At 50.4% G+C, this 19,213-nt stretch overlaps 1 protein-coding gene across 11 annotated transcripts in view; it reads left to right on the top strand.

The window, feature by feature from the left end:
• Positions 1–19,213, top strand: part of CUX1 (cut like homeobox 1) — a 290,730-nt gene that overhangs the window by 173,139 nt on the left and 98,378 nt on the right. For 10 of the 11 annotated variants that reach the window (XM_040972859.1, XM_040972857.1, XM_040972858.1 and 7 more), the window contains 3 exons: positions 10,990–11,127; positions 13,766–13,889; positions 18,016–18,092. In XM_040972859.1, the coding sequence (XP_040828793.1) occupies positions 10,990–11,127; positions 13,766–13,889; positions 18,016–18,092 (339 nt within the window). The remainder of the gene's footprint in view (positions 1–10,989; positions 11,128–13,765; positions 13,890–18,015; positions 18,093–19,213) is intronic. The other variant, XM_040972860.1, reaches the window with a different exon arrangement.

Here is a 19,213-nt window from a genome sequence, read left to right as displayed (position 1 = left end):
AGCCTGCCTCCAAACACCTGGGCAGGTTCTGGCAGAGGTGTGTGTAGAGGTGCAGGGCAACCTTCCCACCTGCCAGATGTCCCATAAGCCTCGCATTTGGGGAGCCACAGAGTACTGGAGTGTCATCATTTCTGAGCACAGCTTCTTCATACAGCAGCAGCCTGGGCTTTTGTGCCCATAGCATTCAAGAGGAGACGGATGCTTGCAGGTTAAAATGTGAAAATTCAGAAGCGCTCTATTCCTCTTGTCTCCTCTGCCTGCCCCTTGCTTAGGATTCCATAGGCAGACTCCTGGGGCCAAGCGGCGAAATCTGGCCATTTTGTTAGAAATGCCCCTCTTGTTTGTCATACTAAGAATGGCATTGGCATGGCCTGGCTGCGGAGGCATGGCCACCACAGCCTGGCTCTCAGGAGACACACTGTTCCGTGTGTTCCTGGTTCTAGAACTGAAGTCTACCCGATAGAGCCAAGACCCCCTCTAAGTTTCCGATTTCCAGGGACGAAGCCCTTTCAGTTGTCTTGCTAAAAGTCAGCCACAGGCAGCAAAACAGGAGCTAGACTGCTGTAATGAATGAAACCTGTGGGTTGTGGGATACACTGCATCCTGCTTGGCCAGAGGTCCCCGACCCGGAGCTGGTCCTGCAAACAACCATGGGGACAATGGACAGTTACACACCCTGGGGCATTGGAAACTGGACAGGGGAAGACAGGTTAGCAGACACACTGGGGCCTGAGCAGCCTGCCACATGGTTCGCCACACTTGCAGAGTGGGCAAGGGGCTGCAAAGGTTTCAAGGGAGGTGAGTGCAGTGGGATTGGCCTTGGGGTACCCGGGCACCCTGCCTCTGCCTCTCCAGTGCTGCCCTTCTGCTCTTCCCCTCTTCCCCCTCCATCCCTCTGCCCAAGAGCACCAGAACTCCCTGGCTGTGACTGAAGGCCTGGTCCTTGGTGTACTGCGTGGTGAGGTGAGGTGCCTCGTCCCCCTTTCTGCCATGGTCGGGTGGTCCTGGCACACTGTGTATCTAGACAGCTTTTCATCAGTCGCTCATCAGCATGCTAATTGCCATATGACTAATTATGCCCTGAATTCCAGTTGATTTTCTTAATGAGACAGCTGGGTTAATTATGTAATTGTGTGATTACATTAGCCTGGAGTGCCCTGGCGAAAAGGCGCGTCTGCCATGCTGTGATGTCATCGCCGGGCCAGTGCCACAACAGCCACATTCATCCCCTGGGGCTGGCGACGGGAATCAGGCCCGCACCCACAGAGCTCTCTGTGTAGACCCAGGCCTTGGGCTTATTAAGAAGGGACTTTCCAGTCCTCGCAGGATGTAGCAACATCACTCACCACAGCCCTGCCTGCTCCTCCTCCCCGCAGCCCAGTCCGAAGCCCACCTGCCAGCCCCAGCATGGCTGCCTGTGGAGTGTGGGGCATGCCTCACTTCTTTCCACCCCACCCACCCACACCAGAAGTGTGAGCACTAGCTGAGCGTGGCATCCCTTCTGCATAGTAGTGCAGGGAACCCCGGAGGGGGCAGTGTGAGGGACTAGCCCCAGGCTTTCTTTTCCCTGTGCCATGCAGGGACAGACTGATACTATCTTCCTGGCCTGGGGCAACCCTTTGCGCGCGCGCACACACACACACACACACACACACACCCCTGATTGCCTGCAGAAATCCACACTTGACCGCTTTCAGCAGCAGCCACTGCTCTCCATTGCAGCAGCCTGCTGTGCCCACTCCTCACCTGTTCACACTTTACTCCACTGACTTTCTCTGGAATTCCAGCTGCCCGTGAGACAGTCCATCCCCACTGCTCCCTGACCCCAGGCCCTCTGGGGATGGCCAGTGGCATCCCCATTGGTGCACTGCTTTGGCCATGAATGCACCTGCTGACCTGGGTTCTTTCCCTCACACCTGGTAGCAACACCTGCTGAGAAGTCCTGTGACCCCAGCCTCTAGACTGTATGGACCAGACCCCCAGTCACAGCCAGGGAATTCTCATGCTCCTGGACAGGGGAAGAGAGGGAAGAGCAGAAGGACAGAGCTAGAGAGGCAGAGGCAGGGTACCCCAAGACCAATCTCACTGCACTCACCTCCCTTGAAACCTTTGCAGCCCCTTGCCCACTCTGCAAGTATGGCGAACCATGGGGCAGGCTGCTCAGGCCCCAGTGTGTCTGCTAACCTGTGTTCCCCTGTCCAGTTTCCAATGCCCCAGAGTGATTCTCACACTCGATCCCATCTCACCACTCCAGCCACCACCACCCTGGCCCAAGCCGCCACTGCCCACACCTCCCCTGGCTCACGCACACTCACTCCACCTCCCTGGGTCCATCCCTCCTCACACAGCAGCTACCCTAGGTCCACCCAGGCCAGTGGCCTTCAAACTTCTCTAGTCCATGTGCCCCAAAATAAAAGGTTTTAACATATACTTCCAGTGCATTCTTATTTAGTCCCTATCCATAGGTAATACATATATAATTATAGTAATTTATGAAGCTCGTTGTCAGTTTTATGCCAGAAATAGAATTAAAGGACTGAAGGAAAAAAAATGAAAGGGTTGGTTATTTCTAGCGTTTTTAGCAGGGAACTAGCTCAGAAGTGACAGGTGTAACCTAGAACAACAGACAGCAAAGTAGTGGTCGCAAGGGCCTGGGATGCCAGGGCAGTTACAGGCTTCACCTCTTTTCATGGCTGTTAAACTTGCAAAAATTTTTCTTGAGTCAGTTTTGACAATAGAGAAATTTTCCAATGAACATTCTTATTTCATCTGAATTGATGAATTCAGGGGCAGCTGCCAAGCCAGCTCTCGGGATGCCGGCATCCTTATCACAGTGCACGGTATGATTCGTGGTTCTGCTGCTTTCTCTCCGGGTTCCCGCTAACGCACATTCTGGAGGCAGCACGTGCCACTTACTCAGGATGTCCGAACAAAGTTCTTGTTGTTGTTTTAAAGATTTGTTTAAATTTTTGTTGGAAAGTCAGATACACAGAGAGAAGGAGATACAGAAAGATCTTCCATCCTCTGGTTCATTCCCCAGCAACAGTCTGAAGCCAGGAGCCAGGAGCTTCTTCCAGGCCTCCCACACCATGCAGAATTCCAGGGCTTTGGGTTGTCCTCTACTGGCCACAAGCAGTGGACTGGATAGGAAGTGGAACAGCTGAAATACAAACCGGCACCAATATATGGCATGCTGGCAATGCAAGGCGGAGATTTAGGCACTAGGCTACTGCGCCGGGGGCCCCAAGCAGAGCTCTTGTCTCAACTCCAAATGCTGCAGGCATTTGAGGAGTGAACTGGTCATTGGAAGATGTATCTTCCTATCTGCCTGTTTCTCTCCCTCCTTGTGTGTTTGTGCATATGTTTATTTCCTGATCTTGGAATCTGTGGGTTCTTGGTTTTCTTCCTCTTCAGCCCAGCCGGAGCCTTGACAGCTGTAATGGTTTACTTAAGCACCAGTTTTTTGTTTGCAATGATTTCTTTCCCCCTCTTTATTCCCCGTGTTCCATTTTATTGCTTTCTGTTTTTATGATTTGCAAACGTTTGCTCACCGTGGGCTTAATTTTTTTTTTTCTCCGAGTGGAAGCTCAGGATTCTGTCTTCGCCCCACTGTGTGTGAGGTCGTGCTTTGTATGGTTTCTGCTGCTCGAATTTCCTCAGAACCATGCATGGTGCTGTGGACATGCACGAGTGAGGGATGGTGCACGCACCTGCCCTGCACTTGTTGAGTGGAAGGTTCCAGAAAAACTGGGCCATGCTGTTTGATCATGTTCTTCAGTCCTGCTGTATCCATAATGATTTTGTGTCCAGTTTTTCTATTAATGAATGTGAAAGGAGTTCCAAAGTATTCAACCACTATTATGGATTTTTTCTTGTCACTTTCAGCCCTATGCGTTTTGAAACTTTGTTCTGCAGGATGTATACCTAAAGGCTTTAGGATGGTTGTAGCTTTTCTGGGATTTGTTATTTCTGGTAATATTTTTTGTACTACAGTTTTCTTTGACATTCCTGCTGGCACTCCAGGTTTTGTTTCAGTTAGCATTTTCATCTTTTTTTAATCTACCTTTTTCTTTCCTTTTTTAAAGACTTATTTTATTTGTTTGAAAGGCAGAGTTGTAGTGAGAGAAAGGGAGAGATGGACAGATCATCCATCCTTTGGTTTACTCCCCAGATGCCTGTAACAGCCGAGGTGGGCCAGACCAGAGCCAGGAGTTCCATAAGGTCCCCGATGTGGGTGCAGGAGCATAAGCACCCATGTCAGCCTCCACTGGGCCCGCAGTGGAACAGCCAGGATGCAAACGCGCACCCATACGGGAGCTGGCATTGTCGATGGCAGCTTACTCCACTACTCCAACAACACCAGGTTCTCATTTTTTTTTATTCCTATCTTTTACTGTTAACTGATCTGTTTCTTCATGTTTAAGTTATATTTTTTATAAATAGATGTATTTTCTATTCTTATAAATTCTGACAGTCTGCCTCTTAACTAGATTATTATAATTGTGGATAAAATTGACTGTATATCTACCATCTTACTACTTGTAAGTCAGTATAAGATCTTAACCTTTCTTTCCTCAGTCATCTCCCCTGTTGCATCCTTTTTCCTTCTTTCATTTAACTACTTTTATGTTATCTCCCAATTATCAGTTATTTTCTTTGGGCTTACTTTCTACCCCATCTTGAGCTTAGCATATTGTTTTTTTTGGGGGGGGTTTAAGATTTTTTTTTAATTTTTTACAGGAAAGGCATATATACAGAGAGAAGGAGATATGGAGAGAAAGATCTTCCCTCCACTGGTTCACTCCCCAAGTGGCCATAGTGGCCAGAGCTGAGCTGATCCAAAGCCAGGAGCTTCTTCCAGGTCTCCCACATGGGTGCATGATCTCAAAGCTTTGGGCCATTTTCTACTACTTCCCCAGGTCATAAACAGGGAGCTGGATGGAAGGTGGAGTAGGCAGGACACGAACCGGTACCCACATGGGATCCCAGTGTGTGCAAGGCGAGGATTTAGACATGGAGCCATCGCGCTGGCCCGAGTCTGGACTACCTTTTACTCTGAAGTCTTAAGTGCAGTGTGGTTCTCCTGGTGTCCTTCCTGGATGGCCTCCTCCTCTGTGGAAAGGACAACTTGGTTGTAAGTGCAGAGCCTGTCACCCTCAGCCTCTGGGGGCTGTTCAGCTCATGCTGTCCTTATAGCTCCTTGCTCACCCCATGCACGCATACCTTTGCTTTCAGCAGCCAACCGTTGGAGCTCCCTATGCAGCCTCCATGCTGGTCCCTCTCCTGGTCAGTTCTCTGGCCGACTGTGTTCCATCCTTCTCAGCCCAGGAAGGTCTTCATACTTATTTCATATCCCCCCTGCCTGTGCTACGTGGCCCAAAACACGCTTCCTGTCCAAGTCAAAATGACCGCAGGGCTCACCTTGCTGGTTCCACTTCTCAGGGCAGCAGGGGGGTGGGGTGGTGTCACAGTCCTTCTGCCAAGAGAAATCCAGCAAACTCTGGAGGCTCAGGCCCCCGCAGCTTTTTTGTATACCTGTGGCTCGTCTTACAAGAGTCCCATTCCTCAAATGGCTTCTCAGTAAAGGAGTAAAAAATCCAGGGCTTTTGCTATGTTCTAGTAGGTTAAGCCTCTGGCTGCTGTACTTTAGAACCAGTTGCATGCTGATGTGCCTGGGAAAGTAGCAAACGAGGGCCTAGGTGCTTGGAATCCTGCACCCATACGGGGGACTAGGAAGAAGCTCCTGCCTCCTGGCTTTAAATCAGCTCAACTCTGGCCAATGTGGCTATTTGAGTAGTGAAGTAGCAGAGGGAAGATCTCTGTCTCGCCTGTAACTGTAATCTGTCTTTCAAATAAAAAATAAACAGATAAATAAATCTTTTTTTATAGAAAGGAAATAGGGCCCATTGCAGTAGCCTAGCAACTAGGTTTTTGCCTTGAATACACTGGATCCCATATGGGTGCCAGTTCTTGTCACAGCTGCCCCACTTCCCATCCAGCTCTCTGCTTGTGGATTGGGAAAGCAGTCAAGGATGACCCAAAGCCTTGGGACCCTGCACCCATGTGGGAAACCCATAGGAAGCACCTGGCTCCTGGCTCAGTTCCAGTCATTGCAGCCGCTTGGGGAGTGAACCAGCGGATGGAAGATCTTCCTCTCCTCTGTATGTCTAACTTTCCAATAAAAAATAAATAAATAAAATAATTTTTTAAAAAAGGGAATTAAAAGTTGAAACCCCTGTGCTAGATCTATCCTATTTCAGCTGCTGTTTCCAGCTCTAGAATCCTGCTGGGTTCTTCTTCATACCTGTTTTTCTGCTTATTGTGTACATGCTTTTCTTTACATCCTTGGCTGTGGACTCCTGCCTCTGACCACTCCCGTAGCCCTCCACTGCAGCCATGGCTGTGCCACGTTTGTACTCCCCCTGGAGCTTGGCCCTGGCAGCTGCCTCTCCGGGGTGGACCCTTACAGTGCCCCCTCCATCCCATGCCACCCACTCAGAGAGGCCTTTGCCAACCCACTGCCCCCTGGAGCTTGGCCTGGCAGCTGCCTCTGCCGGGGTGAACCCTTACAGTGCCCCCTCCATCCCATGCCACCCACTCAGAGAGGCCTTTGCCGATCCACTCCGCTTCCTGCCCATGGCTCTCTGAGGCGCCACGTGCTGTTTCTCCTGCATGGCAGTACTTGAGTGTCCTGCTTGGTTTGGTTTTGCCTCCTGTCCGTCTCCCTCACTTCACAGGCACGTCAAGCTAGAAGCACAGATTTTGTCCCGCTCAGCACCCTGGCTCCTCAGCACCTCCCGCGGGTCTGTGGTCACTGGCTCTGAGGGGAGTGCCTGCGTCAGACCCTCTTTTTGACCCTGTCTGGCACTCGTCTTCCTGGCCCTCCTGCCTGCTACAACACGCATGCGTGCTGCCTGTCCCATCATCTCCGTGGGTCTAAGTTGTGTGTATCCATTAGGCCCACATGTCACTGCTTCCTTAAACAACAAGCAGCAGTTATTCTCTCTACACTGGGCTTGCACTTCCCGTGGTCAGTATGGCCTCTCTGTCCTTGACTTTGACCATGCAGGTGCCGTCCTGCCCCGTAGAAGCAGCCTGTGAGCAACTGGTGTTGGGCCTGAGGCTTCCCTGTGCCCTTTCCGCTCTTAGCTGTCTTCAGATGCACAAACACTTAGCAATGTGTCAACACCACTGCCTCGACCATTCCCCCACACCAGCATGCAGCCCTGGAACAGCAGGCTCAGCCGTGTCATCTGCATGTGCCATGAGCTGTACCGTGCAGGTTTGCACAAGGAAGGGATCACCTGGTCTCACGTGACTGCATGCGGTTTGACTTTACCATGGGGCACGTCTCAATGCCCACCCCAGGCCCTTCACCAGAGCAAGGAACAGCTCAGGAAATGCTTGGCAAGTGCATTTCCAAGGAGATGGTGGAATTTGGCTGGCTGCCCATTCAAAAAGTAGAATCCTTAATGGGCACTTGGTATACCTGTCTGCGCGCTCCCTGTCCCCAGTGAGGTGCCAGCCAGTGCCTGACACAGCACAGGGCATCAAGGCAGCCTCCCCTGGCCCCAGGCTGCGCTGGCGTGAATGAGCTCATGTTACGACACTTAAGGAAAGGTGCTGGAGAAGCTAGCAGCAGCACTGTCATTGCTTGTAATTATCTTCTGAGTCCTGTTGTTGCACAAGGGAACCATAGACTACCTCAAGGAGTGTTTTAGGAATTACCTGTTAGCTCATCATAAAACACCTTGCAGGGGTTGCAGAGGCCTGCCAGTGGCACAGGAGGAAGCGGGCAGGACAGGACTGGGGATCCTTGTGTGTTGCTGTTTTACACCTGGGCGTGTCCTCTCGCCTCACCCTAATGGAGCTGCTGAGATCGGAGGCTGCTGGCATTCCGAAGAAGACCTAACAATACTTGTGTGGGGTTTAAACGGCATTGGAAATCATTAACGAGACAGCAAGCTATGATTTCCCCAGATTAACGTGCAGGTTGGGGTTTGGCCTGCCGGAACCCATTGTTTTGGTCTCCAGCTCCAACTTGCTCAAGTCATTATATTGTCATGCAGTAATTAGCCGTTCCTTTAATACAAGTAATAAAAATTAAGCCTGAGAGGTACTTTTGCAGTGTCTTCTGCAGATCCCAAAACAATATTCAGATGCTGTGGGCGTTGAGTCATCCGACTGGACTCGAGTTTAAGGCTTAACTGTGTGGTGATGTCTGCACGTTGAATCGGTTCATTATTCTGTGACCAGTTTTGCTGCCCAGGCATTAACCTTTAATCGTGGTAAATTAAATATCGATGCCATGATGAATCTTTACGAGATTACCAGAGTTTTCATTTATAGTGTCATACTCGGAAAATGTGTCTAGAAGTCTGGTAACACATAATGCGTGTGTTATTTTTATGTCAATTGGATTTCTTTGCTGAATTGCAGGAGGGAGGGCTTTTTTGTTTTGTTTTTTCTTATAATTCAAAGCTGATCTAGTGGACCGTGATCCTTTAACAGCAATGGACAGGAACCATAGTTGACAGAAATTTTAAGGAGTAGGTTACAGAATTCTAGCTTAAAGCATCTCTTTAAAGATGCTGTTTGTGGGCCTGGCACTGTAGCCTAGCAGCTAAAGTCCTCGCCTTGAACGCACCAGGATCCCACCTGCTTGTGTCCTAGGAAAGCAGTCAAGGATGGCCCAAAGCCTTGTACCCATGTGGGAAACCCGGAAGAGGCTCCTGGCTCCTGGCTTCGGGTTGGCTCAACATTGGCCATTTTGGCCATTTGAGGAGTGAATCATCGGCTAGAAGATCTTCTTCTCTGTCTCTCCTCCTCTCTGTGTATATCTGACTTTCCAATAAAGATAAATAAATGTTAGAGATATGAAGGGCCGAAATAGCTCAGTTGGGAGAGCGTTAGACTGAAAATGAATAAATGTTAGCGAGAGAGAGAAGAAGAAGAGAAACAGAAAGAAAAAAAGATGCTGTTTGTATCGGCAGCAGTGCCAGAAAGAATTCGTGAATTCTTATTCGTGGTGCGAGTTTCCCTTCCTGGCCTCTGTGTGGAGTCCACATCACGATCTCAGCCACACAGAAGCCTAAGCACAAGGATTTGGCCGAGTATCTGAGAGACCTGCCTTCCACATCCAAGTCCTCGATCCAGTACCTGGCTCCTGCCCCATGATCCAGCGTGCAGCTAATACAGACCCTGGGGGGCAGCAGGTGGGGGTTCCGGGAATTGGGTTGCTCCCAGCTTCAGCCCTGGCTGCTGCATGCATTTGGGAAGTGAACTAATCATAGGAACAATACACTCTCATACTCACTTTCTCGCTTGCCTCTCAAATTAGAAAGAGAGAAAACTTTAAATAAAACAGCACCTAGCATGTTCTGAGGAATTTAGGATTACAACCCCTGCTGACAAAGAACCATGTTGCCCAAAATAGCTGTGGAAATCTAATGTAACATAAATATTGCAATTTGGGGTAAAATAATACTGGAGAGTGGGGCATGCGAAAGTGAGGCAGGGATAAACTGTGTATACAAGCAGGGTAAATGCCTGGCAGCCAGCGTTGTACCGGAGGGACCGAGTTGGTGCGAAGCCCCAGCCCCCGGCTCCGCTGCCATCGTGCTCGACACATCCCAGCGCCTGCCTCTTGTAAACTCTGCAGAGAAATTGGCACCCCAACGCGTTCCTGGCTCCCGGTGGCCACGCTCACGGAGGCATGGGACACCCAGCCCGTGCTTCTAAGAACCAAGGGTGGTCTGAAAAATTAATGACTCTGGCATTTGGAAATTAAGTGAGCTCTTGAATATATCCCCCTGTTGATCCAACCACCATGCTTGCTTGGTGTTTAGCATTCCTCCACTGGAGCCCAAAGTTCCGCAGCCGCCTCCCAAGTGATGCTGGCACCCGCACCAGGAACGTGAGCCATCGATCTCTCTATGCCTGGTAGACTTGGGTGTGTCCCTGCTCAGACAGAGCTCTGAGACTTCCAGAGGAGTTGCTCCATGGGTGCCTAGCAGGTGTATTGTGATGGCCCACTAGGTAGCTAAGAGTCAGTCTCCTGAATCCCATATGTGCCATCTGACTCGAGGTCATAGTCTGATTTCCTGAAAGTGAAGGTTTCAGCAGACACCATTCCAGGCTGGCTGTAAGAGTGCTAGAGACTGGCCCAGACACTAGCGCATAGCTCTGTTGCCTGTGTTAAAGTCAAGAGTGCTGCGGGCATGCTAGGACGTGCTGGAGCACCCATGCTACCTCTGTAGGGTTCTCTGGTATGGAGATCAGCTGCCTACCCCTTCCTCAGTAAGGGACCATGATACAGGCTGGCTTGTCATAAGGCCCAGGAGTTTGTAGCCTCTTGGTAAAGAATGGTATCTTGGAGCCAGCATTCCCGGCTCTGTACCCTCTGCCCAGCCAGAACTCTAAGCTTCTCCAAGAAGACTGCTCTGACAGTCTCTTTCTCAGAATCCTTGTCGGGCTCAAATGACAAACTATCAGTAAGCGTGAACTCCAGGTTCTAGAATGCTCCCAGAGTGAATCTGGGTTGCTTCCCACTTCATAATTTTGGGAACTTTGAACTCCCAGATACATTCCCTCCCAGGGTTCAGCCTCAGGGGTGTGGCTGAGTTTCCTGGGACTCTCTCTCTAGCTGCCGCCCACACCACTACCCACAGCCACCACTGGTGTTTCCCTTATCAGATCAAAGAATGAAAACCATTAAAGTGTGTTGCATCACCCTGCGCCGCAGCCACTGGCAAATGCCTGTGAACCCCACAGCTATTCCCACCCTGTTTTTACAAACAGGGGCACCTGGGATGTGCCCCACATTTGCAAAGCGGCACAGGAACATCCCTGAGGCAGCCTAGTCTGGGGGCAGGAGGAGGAAGGGGCTCTGGGGAGCTTGCTGGACCCGGCTGAGTTCCTGGGCACCAGCATGAGGGGGCGCACCCGCATCAGAGTGGGGTGACTGATGTGTAGCTGCCTCTGTTGCAGACCCCGTGCCGGCTCTGGACCTTGGCCAGCAGCTCCAACTCAAAGTACAGCGCCTGCACGATATTGAAACGGAAAATCAGAAGCTTAGGGAGACCCTGGAAGAGTACAACAAGGAGTTTGCCGAGGTGAAAAACCAAGGTAGGTGGAAGACGCCTGCTTCGCGTCCCTCCGCCCTGCCTCTCCCTGTTTCTCTCCGTTTTCGTGGCTCGCAAGGGCAGGGCGAGGCTGAGCATGTCGTTAAAGAGAGGCAAGGAGAATGCTCCCTGCTTGGGAAGCGATGCCTTTCCTCCACACTATGGCCATGTCAGAACTGGCGGTCACTCCAAGAATGCCCCTCTTGCATCACCACAGGCTCCAGTGTGCCTGTGCCGGTTGCCAGCACCTGTCAGAGAGCCAGGCCTGACCCCAGGGTCCCACACAAAATCATGTTGCAACCTCTGCCAGGCCAGAAAGGCTTCAGATGCATGCTTCCAGGCTGCGGGCTTCGGCCTTGCCACCTGTTCCTTATGCAGGTGGCCCCTGTGGGCTGGGATTTAACAGACGCAGAGGCCCTGACGGAGAGTGGTCTGATGGAGACATGTTCTTTGGACGGCGCCTTTGACCTTGAGGACTCAGAGGCTGGAGCAGGGGATTCTACAGGTTGTGAGGGCTATAGATCCCACAGACTCAAGCTCCCAGGCCCATAAGGCTTCTACTCAAGAACCAGCGGATACCGCCCCCTCACCCGGGGTCCACAGACCTTGGGGACCAACGGGACAGGTTTGACCTGTGGAACTTGGAGGGATAGAGGGATTTCAGTATCACAAATGCATAATCATCATGTCACACACACACACGTGTGTGTGCTAGAAAGATGGTACATGGAGGCCCCAGGGCAAGCTCTTCAATGCCCTTCTACCACCTAGGGACCTTCTGAGATGCCCAGCAATATCCCGAACACATGCCAACCCCACGTCAGAGACTTCATCAGGCCCAGACTGTGTACACGCTGGGAGGAGCTTGGGTATGCCACAGGGCCAGCTACTATCCATGTGTCCTGGTGCCCAGAGTCCTGGCTGGACAGGGTGGTGCTGGTGTCCTCTTCCTGCCACCCTCCTGCCCCACAGCCAGGCTCAAGAGTGACATCCAGGGCCCAGAGTAACAGCCTAGTGTCTAAATCCTCACCTTGCAGCCAGGATCCCATGTGGGAGCCAGTTCGTATTTTGGCTGCTCCACTTCCCATTCAGCTCCCTGCTTGTGGCCTGAGGAAACAGTCGAGGACGGCCCACCTTGGGACCCTGCACCCATATGGGAAATCTTGAAGAGGCTCCAGGCTCCTGACTTTGGATTAGCTTATCTCCAGCTGTTGCAGCCACTTGGGGAGGGAACCAGTGAATTAGAGATCTTTCCTTCTGTCTCTCCTTCTCTGTAAATCTGCCTTTCTAATAAATAAAATCTTAGGGGAAAAAAAAGAGTGACAGGCAGACCCAAGACCCCATCTCTGCCCTAACATCACCTGGTCCACCTCTCTCCCTTTGATGAGGAAGGCCTAGTGCAGTACCTTCTCTCCAAGGTTTTGCAGCTATTAGCCATTGAACTAACCATGTGGGCATCGATGCCCTATCAGCAGTTCAGGCCTGAACCAGTCCAGGGGAGTGCAGGTGGAGGTGAGTCATAACACCTGTTCCCCTCCCAGGTCTCCCTGGTCACCATGGCTGGAGCCTTTCTGTCAGGTACCCCCCACCCTGCCTCGCTGGCTCTGCCAGGCTACAACCACTTCACCCATTGGTGCCATACCTATGGGGCACAGGAAACCCAACCTGGCCTTGAGCAGTGTACTCAAAGGGTCTTAGCCCACAGAGCTGTGTAGGGGTGTCTGCAGGAAGGTATACTTTCAGGGCTCCTGACCTGGAACCCCCTGCTGGTCTGACTCAGGCCTTGCCTTATCTATCATCTCTGCTTTGGTGTTTTGGATTGGACCTGTGAGCACGCTGTGTTAGGGCTGGGGCCAAGCACTCAGTAGACCTGGGCTTTCCCGGGTAGCCCCGCCTCCTGAGGAAGCCTTGCCACACAGCCCTGAGCATCCCAGGACCCCTTCATCACCCAGCATGGCTCTGCCAGGCCCTGGTTCCCTCACTCCCATCCAGGACACTTCTGGGCCAGGGGCCAAACCTCTCCTCCAAGGCCTTGCCTCATCTGCTCTGCACACATGGCTCACGTCCACAGCCCGGGCCTGGGGGAGGCATACCCCACAGCCCCTGTTCCAGGGTGGATTCTTGCAGTCAGAGGAGATGCAGGCTTCAGATACCCAGGAGATGGTCCAAACCCTTCTTCCTGCAAGGAAGGACTGACACTCACACTTCTGCTTGATGACTCTTCCCTCAACAGAGGACTAACTCGGCACTCAGCACCTGCATGGTGTTGTATTTTACCATTGATTCCTACCCCACCTCTGCTTTTTTCTCTTTTCTTTCTTTCTTTTTTTTTTTTTGAATCATATTGGAGAGTTCATGGCCCTTCTTCCCAGCAAAACCCATCGATCCTCCCTAGCCTACGCATTTAAAGTTCAATTTAACATTTAGGGAGTAAGAGGTCTCCAAAGGGACTCCAGGCCATTGATTTTGTGTCGGAATGGAAGAGCTAAAGTTGCAGACACACAGTTCCCCTAGCGCAGGCAAGCCTCGTGTGTGTGTGTGTGTGTGTGTGTGTGTGTGTGTGTGTGTGTGTGTGTGCAGCCGTGGGGATGCCGTGCTTCTCTGACATGGCTTCAGCTTTTTTTCTTCCCCTCTTTCTGCAGAAGTTACGATCAAAGCACTCAAAGAGAAAATCCGGGACTACGAACAGACCCTGAAGAACCAGGCCGAAGTCATCGCTCTGGAGAAGGAGCAGAAGTTACAAAATGATTTCGCAGAGAAGGAGAGGTGAGAACGTGTACACGCAGCATGACAGAATCCACAGGCCCCTGAGCCAGGGCCATGAAGAGAAATCCTCCAGGCCCTGAGGCCAGTTGGAGTGTGAGACAAGAAAGGATCCCTTGATTCTTCCCTTGGGATATCCCCTGGGTGCAAAGCGCAGGTCTCTGCCTGCTGCTGAGTGCAGTCCAGTCAGTGGTCAGTGGCCAGGGGGTGTCTGCTGCAGCCCTGTGGTCCACAGACAAGCACAGGATATGTGTGGCTAACAAGTATCAGTCGTGATGAGTAAGGAAGGTGTGTCCCAGTGCATGTCCTTCCAGGAAGCCCTGAGTTCCACGTGAATTTCCTGTGTCTGTATGTGCATTTTGATGGTCAGTATCACACATGTATGTACACATAGACATGCACATGTGCGCACACACACACAGTCATCCAGTGCCTGTGACAGAGCAGTCTCTGTTCAGAGAGAAATATCAGGCCCCAGGTGAGGTACGCACTGGGCTTTCAAAGATGACCAAACCCATACAGGCTTATGCCCACCTTAGGGGTGCTCAGGTGGCCACAGAGGAGTCCCCAGCCCTGCTGGGAGAGTGGTGGGGCGCTGAAAGCTGATACAAAGTGGGTCCTAAGTAAACACCTTCTAGATCACTCTTCGTGTCCTAAGAGGTCTCCCTGCGTTATCAGGGAAAGGGGGTTGTGGGCAGCAGCATGCAGTCTCCAGGATGCTCACATCCCAGAGCTCCACCCACCCACAGAGGGCCCCGCCCCCAGAGGAGAGGGCTCAGAAAAAGCAGGTGCAGTGTGATGTGTGCGCCTGGAGCACGTTCACACCTCACACAATGTGGAGATGGACCAGTATGCAGATCAAGCACTATGGAGTTTTCATATGAATGTGAAGGAGTGAAAATATTGGAAACCTTGAAAACTGTAAAAGATAAATAAAGCTGTCTGTTTTCCTTTTTTTTTTTTTTTTGTACATGAAAATATAGAAACAAATCTAGAATTTCAGTATTAATAATTAACTCACATACATGCTGGAAGAAAATGTACATTCATTTTTCATTCTTTAATAGCTGAGAGTGGAAAAATCTTTCTAAGCAAACAAGGACATTTGTAGGACTACTTATAACAAAATAGGGACCCAGCATTGTGGCATAGCAGATAAAGGTCCCAATGGTGATGCAGCGTGCTGTTTGGGAGACAGTTCATGTCCCCACTGCTCCACTTCCAATCCAGTTTCCTGGTAATGGCCTGGGAATAACAGCAGAAGATGGCCCAAATGTTTGTGCCCCTGCCACCTATAAGGGAATCCCACATGAAGCTACTGGCTCCTGGCTTCAGCCTGGCCTAGCCGTGGTCACTTTGGCCATTTAGGGAATGAACCAGCAGATGGAATATCTCTCTCACTCATTCTCTCTCTGTATCTCTGAATTTCAAATAAAAAACTTTTTTTCTTAAGACTTACTTATTTTTATTCCAAAGTCAGATATTTAGAAAGAGGAGAGACAGAGAAAAATATCTTCCATCCGATGTTTCACTCCCGAAGTGCACCGAAACAGCCAGTGCTGCATTGATCAGGAGCCAGGAGCTCTTCCAGGTCTCCCATACGGGTGCAGGGTCCCAAAATTTGGGGCCATCCTCGACTGCTTTCCCAGGCCACAGGCAGGGAGCTGGGTGGGAAGTGTGGCTGCTGGGATTAGAACTGGCACCCATATGGGATCCCAGCACATTCAAGGCGAGGACTTTAGCCACTAGGCCATGGCGCTGGGCCCGCAAATAAAATTTATTTATTTTTCAAGCCATAACTTTGGGGTCAGCATTGTGGTCCAGCAGGTTAAAGTGCTACGTGTGACTGACGTACCATGTGGGCTGCAGTTCAAGTGCTGGCTGTTCCATTTCTCGTCCGCTTCTCATCCCAACTCCCTGCTAAAGTACCACAAAAGCAGCGTAAGATGCCCCAAGTACCTACCACTCACGTGTGGAATCCCAGCTTGAAGCTCCCAGCTTCAGTCTGGCCAAGTCCTGACTCTTACATCTAAGGAATAAACTTCCAGATTGAAGATCATTTTTTGGTCTCTTCTTCCCTCTTTCCTTTCCGCTTTCCCTCCTTCCTGCCTTCTAACTTTCAAATAAATAAAAGCAAAAAAAAAAAAAAAACTGTAGAAACAGGCTTCATGGTGCACCAGTGAAGCTCACATTGAATGTCAGAGCACTAGTTCAAGTTCAGGCTGCTGCGCTTCCAACCCAGCTTCCTGGTAATGTGTTTTAGAAGACAGCAGAGGATGGCTCAAGTGCTTAGAACCCTGCCGTTCACGGGGGAGACCTGGATAGAGTTCCTGGATCTTGCATCCAGCCTGACCCTGGCTTACATGTTTAAAAAGAAAAATAGACTTTTAAAAACAATTGGCAATACCAAAGCTTTAGAAACATTCACCAACTGGGGAAAAAAAAATGTGCACCACCTCAAACAAAAGGCTGGTTTCTTTTATATGCCAAGAGTGCTTACAAATTAATAAGAAATGATCAATCCTGTCCAAAAATGAGCAAACGTGCTCAGCAGTTGACTTGAGAAATGCACAGCTCTCCTCGGCAGTGAAATGTGCTGTTTGATTTTACCCAGTGTTGGCAGGGTATGCGTGCTGTTGGCAGGAGCTTCGGTTGGTGAGGCTTTTTGCTAGGAAGGATCTCAATGTCTATCGAAGCAAAATGAATCGTGCAGCCCCTCTGGGTGCCGTGAGTCTCTGGTAGAACTTTTTTTTCCAGCAGACTCACACCCAAGGTTATGCAGCCATGTCTGTGCTGTGATCATATAAGAGGTGTGTAAGAGCCAAAAAAAAAAGCTGTTAGATATCTGTAGAGACTGGGTGAAGTTATGTAATAAGAATGTGGGAGAGCAGTACAAGGGTACGTCAGAAAATTCATGGGAAAATAGCAGGGAGAGATGCTCATTTTGACACCAGTTTGAAATCCATGTGTAGTTTTTGACAATCCCCATTTCCCACAAACTTTTGAAAGTACCCGCACCAGCAGTGTACAGGAGTGTGTGTGTGTGTGTGTGTGTGTGTGTGTGTGTGTGTGTGTGTGCGTGCGCTGTGACTTGGCTGGCACTGACAGGAAAGAGTTCACATCCTACCCTGGTGTAGAATGATGGATCCTCTAGTGTCACATGATGGTGCATGGCATGTTCATGTCCATCTCGCTATCCTATGGTTAAGTGTCAGCCCATTTCATGTTAGTTCCCATCTCACTGTCCCATCATGTGCTGCCATAAGCACACTATAGTACATTGTGTTACTTATTCCTTTGTATTTCTGTACAGGCAGAAGCATTTTAGGAAGATACCAAAGAATCCCATCCATGGCAGAGAAGGAATTTGCAGTGTTCCTACACTGTTTGATTTCTTTTTAACGCGGAGCACATTAATTGAAACACGTTAAAGTTTTAACAAAGCTTTGCTGTAGGTGATGGAAATTCAGATGATTTCTTTTAAAACTATGACTTATACTCTTCTAGGGTCCCGGGTTTGTTTCTAGGAGAATGCGTTCGTTACGTTCCTATAATGCAAAAATAATGCCCTTATTTTTAGAGCTGCTCTGTAGCTCAGGAGGAAGGAATGCTGTTTACTGCCCAGGGAATTCGTGTCGAGATCACGGGAAACATAAACATGTGGGCGGCAGACTGGGGCGCTGAGACCTGCCGCTGCATCTGCATTGCATGGTGGAGGAGATGAGCAGCTGACACATCTGGTTAGGACAGCCTTTATTCCCCCCCAGCCCCTTCCTCATGTCAGCACAATGCAAGCGCATCAAAAACAATGAGAGCGTGATGGTGCTGAGTGCAAAACAGTGCTGGTTGTTTTCGCTTTCATATCTGGCATATCCAGAACACAATGCCTTTGGGGTAGGACTTCCCTAGCTCCCCACACGCAGCCCTGCAGGGTGCTCCCTACGAGGTCAGGGTGTGCTTGACAGGTGAGCAGTCCCCACAGCACCTCCAGGGCACAGGGAGCACTGCCCATGGCATGCCCGCCACCCACTGGGTCACAGCCAAGATAGCCGATGGGAGCAGCCTAGGGGCTCACGCTGTGTCTCCCTGGGTTACCAAGATGACCAATTGGCTTTCATTCTCTTCGCAGAAAACTGCAAGAGACCCAGATGTCAACCACTTCAAAGCTGGAGGAAGCGGAACATAAAGTTCAGACTCTGCAAACAGGTTTGCTATTTTCCATCCTAGTGAAGGCCACTGCAGCAAAACCCAAGGGGCAGCCTGGGGTCGGCTTCCTGACGCATATGGGTCCTCTGTGCTGCTACCTGCTAGCTGAGGTCTGGGCAGGGACCCCTCAGCTGGCACCACGGCTGTTCTACCTGACTTCATTAGTCACTGACATTGAGTCGTTAATGCAGAGGTGGGAGGATCCAAATTCCATTTTCATCCCTTCCTGCTCTTTTTCCAACAAACACGTCTAAACCACCAGACTGTCAAAGGCTGACATTTCATTTGCAACAATAATGGGCAAAAAAAAAAAAAAAAAAGCTTATTTCTACCCTAAGTGAAGTGAAGAACAGTAATAGCAAACCTTTCAAATTTAAGACACTCAAAAAGGTTATGCTAAAGTGGGTATAGTTTCTTCCAACTTTTTTTTTTTATTTAAAAGGGAAGCAGCAACTGTGTATGTCAGTTAAAGCTGAGAGAGACACGGGAAGAGTTCCAGCTCCAAGTTTAAACACAGATGCTGGAGCAGGAGGCAGTAGTCTCCCCACACTGACCAGGCAAAGGGGTCATCCCCAGAGACTAGTCCAGGCCACCCGCAGGTCCATGACAACCGAACAGGCAGGGACAGGAGCAGGCAGTTCAAAGACAAGGGACTCCAGCTCACACATGCATGAAAACATGCAAACCATTGTGAGCAGTTGAGGGAGAGAGACATGTTAGCAGGGGTTGGGTTTGCCTGCTGGAATCCAGTGTTGGTGAGGGCACAGAAGAGGGGTCACACTCAGAGTGGCTGACGGTGAAAAAGAGGCCCCCACAGCCTCACCCCACCCTGAGGTGCCTGGGCCCTCCATGCTACACTGTAAGGGAAGCTGACAGGTGGCAGTCAGGAGTCAGCTGTTCTATCTGCAGAGGGAAAGAAGACACACACACGCACACACACGGGGTCACCCAGTATCGGTCGTACATTATGAAAAGCGTTACCATAGGAGGCGAGTTTGTCCATGTGCAAGACCACACAGCACTTCCCTTGCACAGCCCTGTGTGCAACAAACAGCCATTCTGCATGGCCTCTCAGCACAGCGTGCTTTCCTGGTGATGGTGAGGAGAAACACGAGAACAGT

Source organism: Ochotona curzoniae, unplaced genomic scaffold (genome assembly GCF_017591425.1).
Source record: "Ochotona curzoniae isolate NIBS_2020 unplaced genomic scaffold, NIBS_Ocur_1.0 contig_2321, whole genome shotgun sequence".
In the NCBI taxonomy this organism is placed as follows: Eukaryota; Metazoa; Chordata; class Mammalia; order Lagomorpha; family Ochotonidae; genus Ochotona; species Ochotona curzoniae.
The sequence above is the reverse complement of the archived record's forward strand: the minus strand, read 5'-3'. Positions and strand labels throughout refer to the sequence as shown.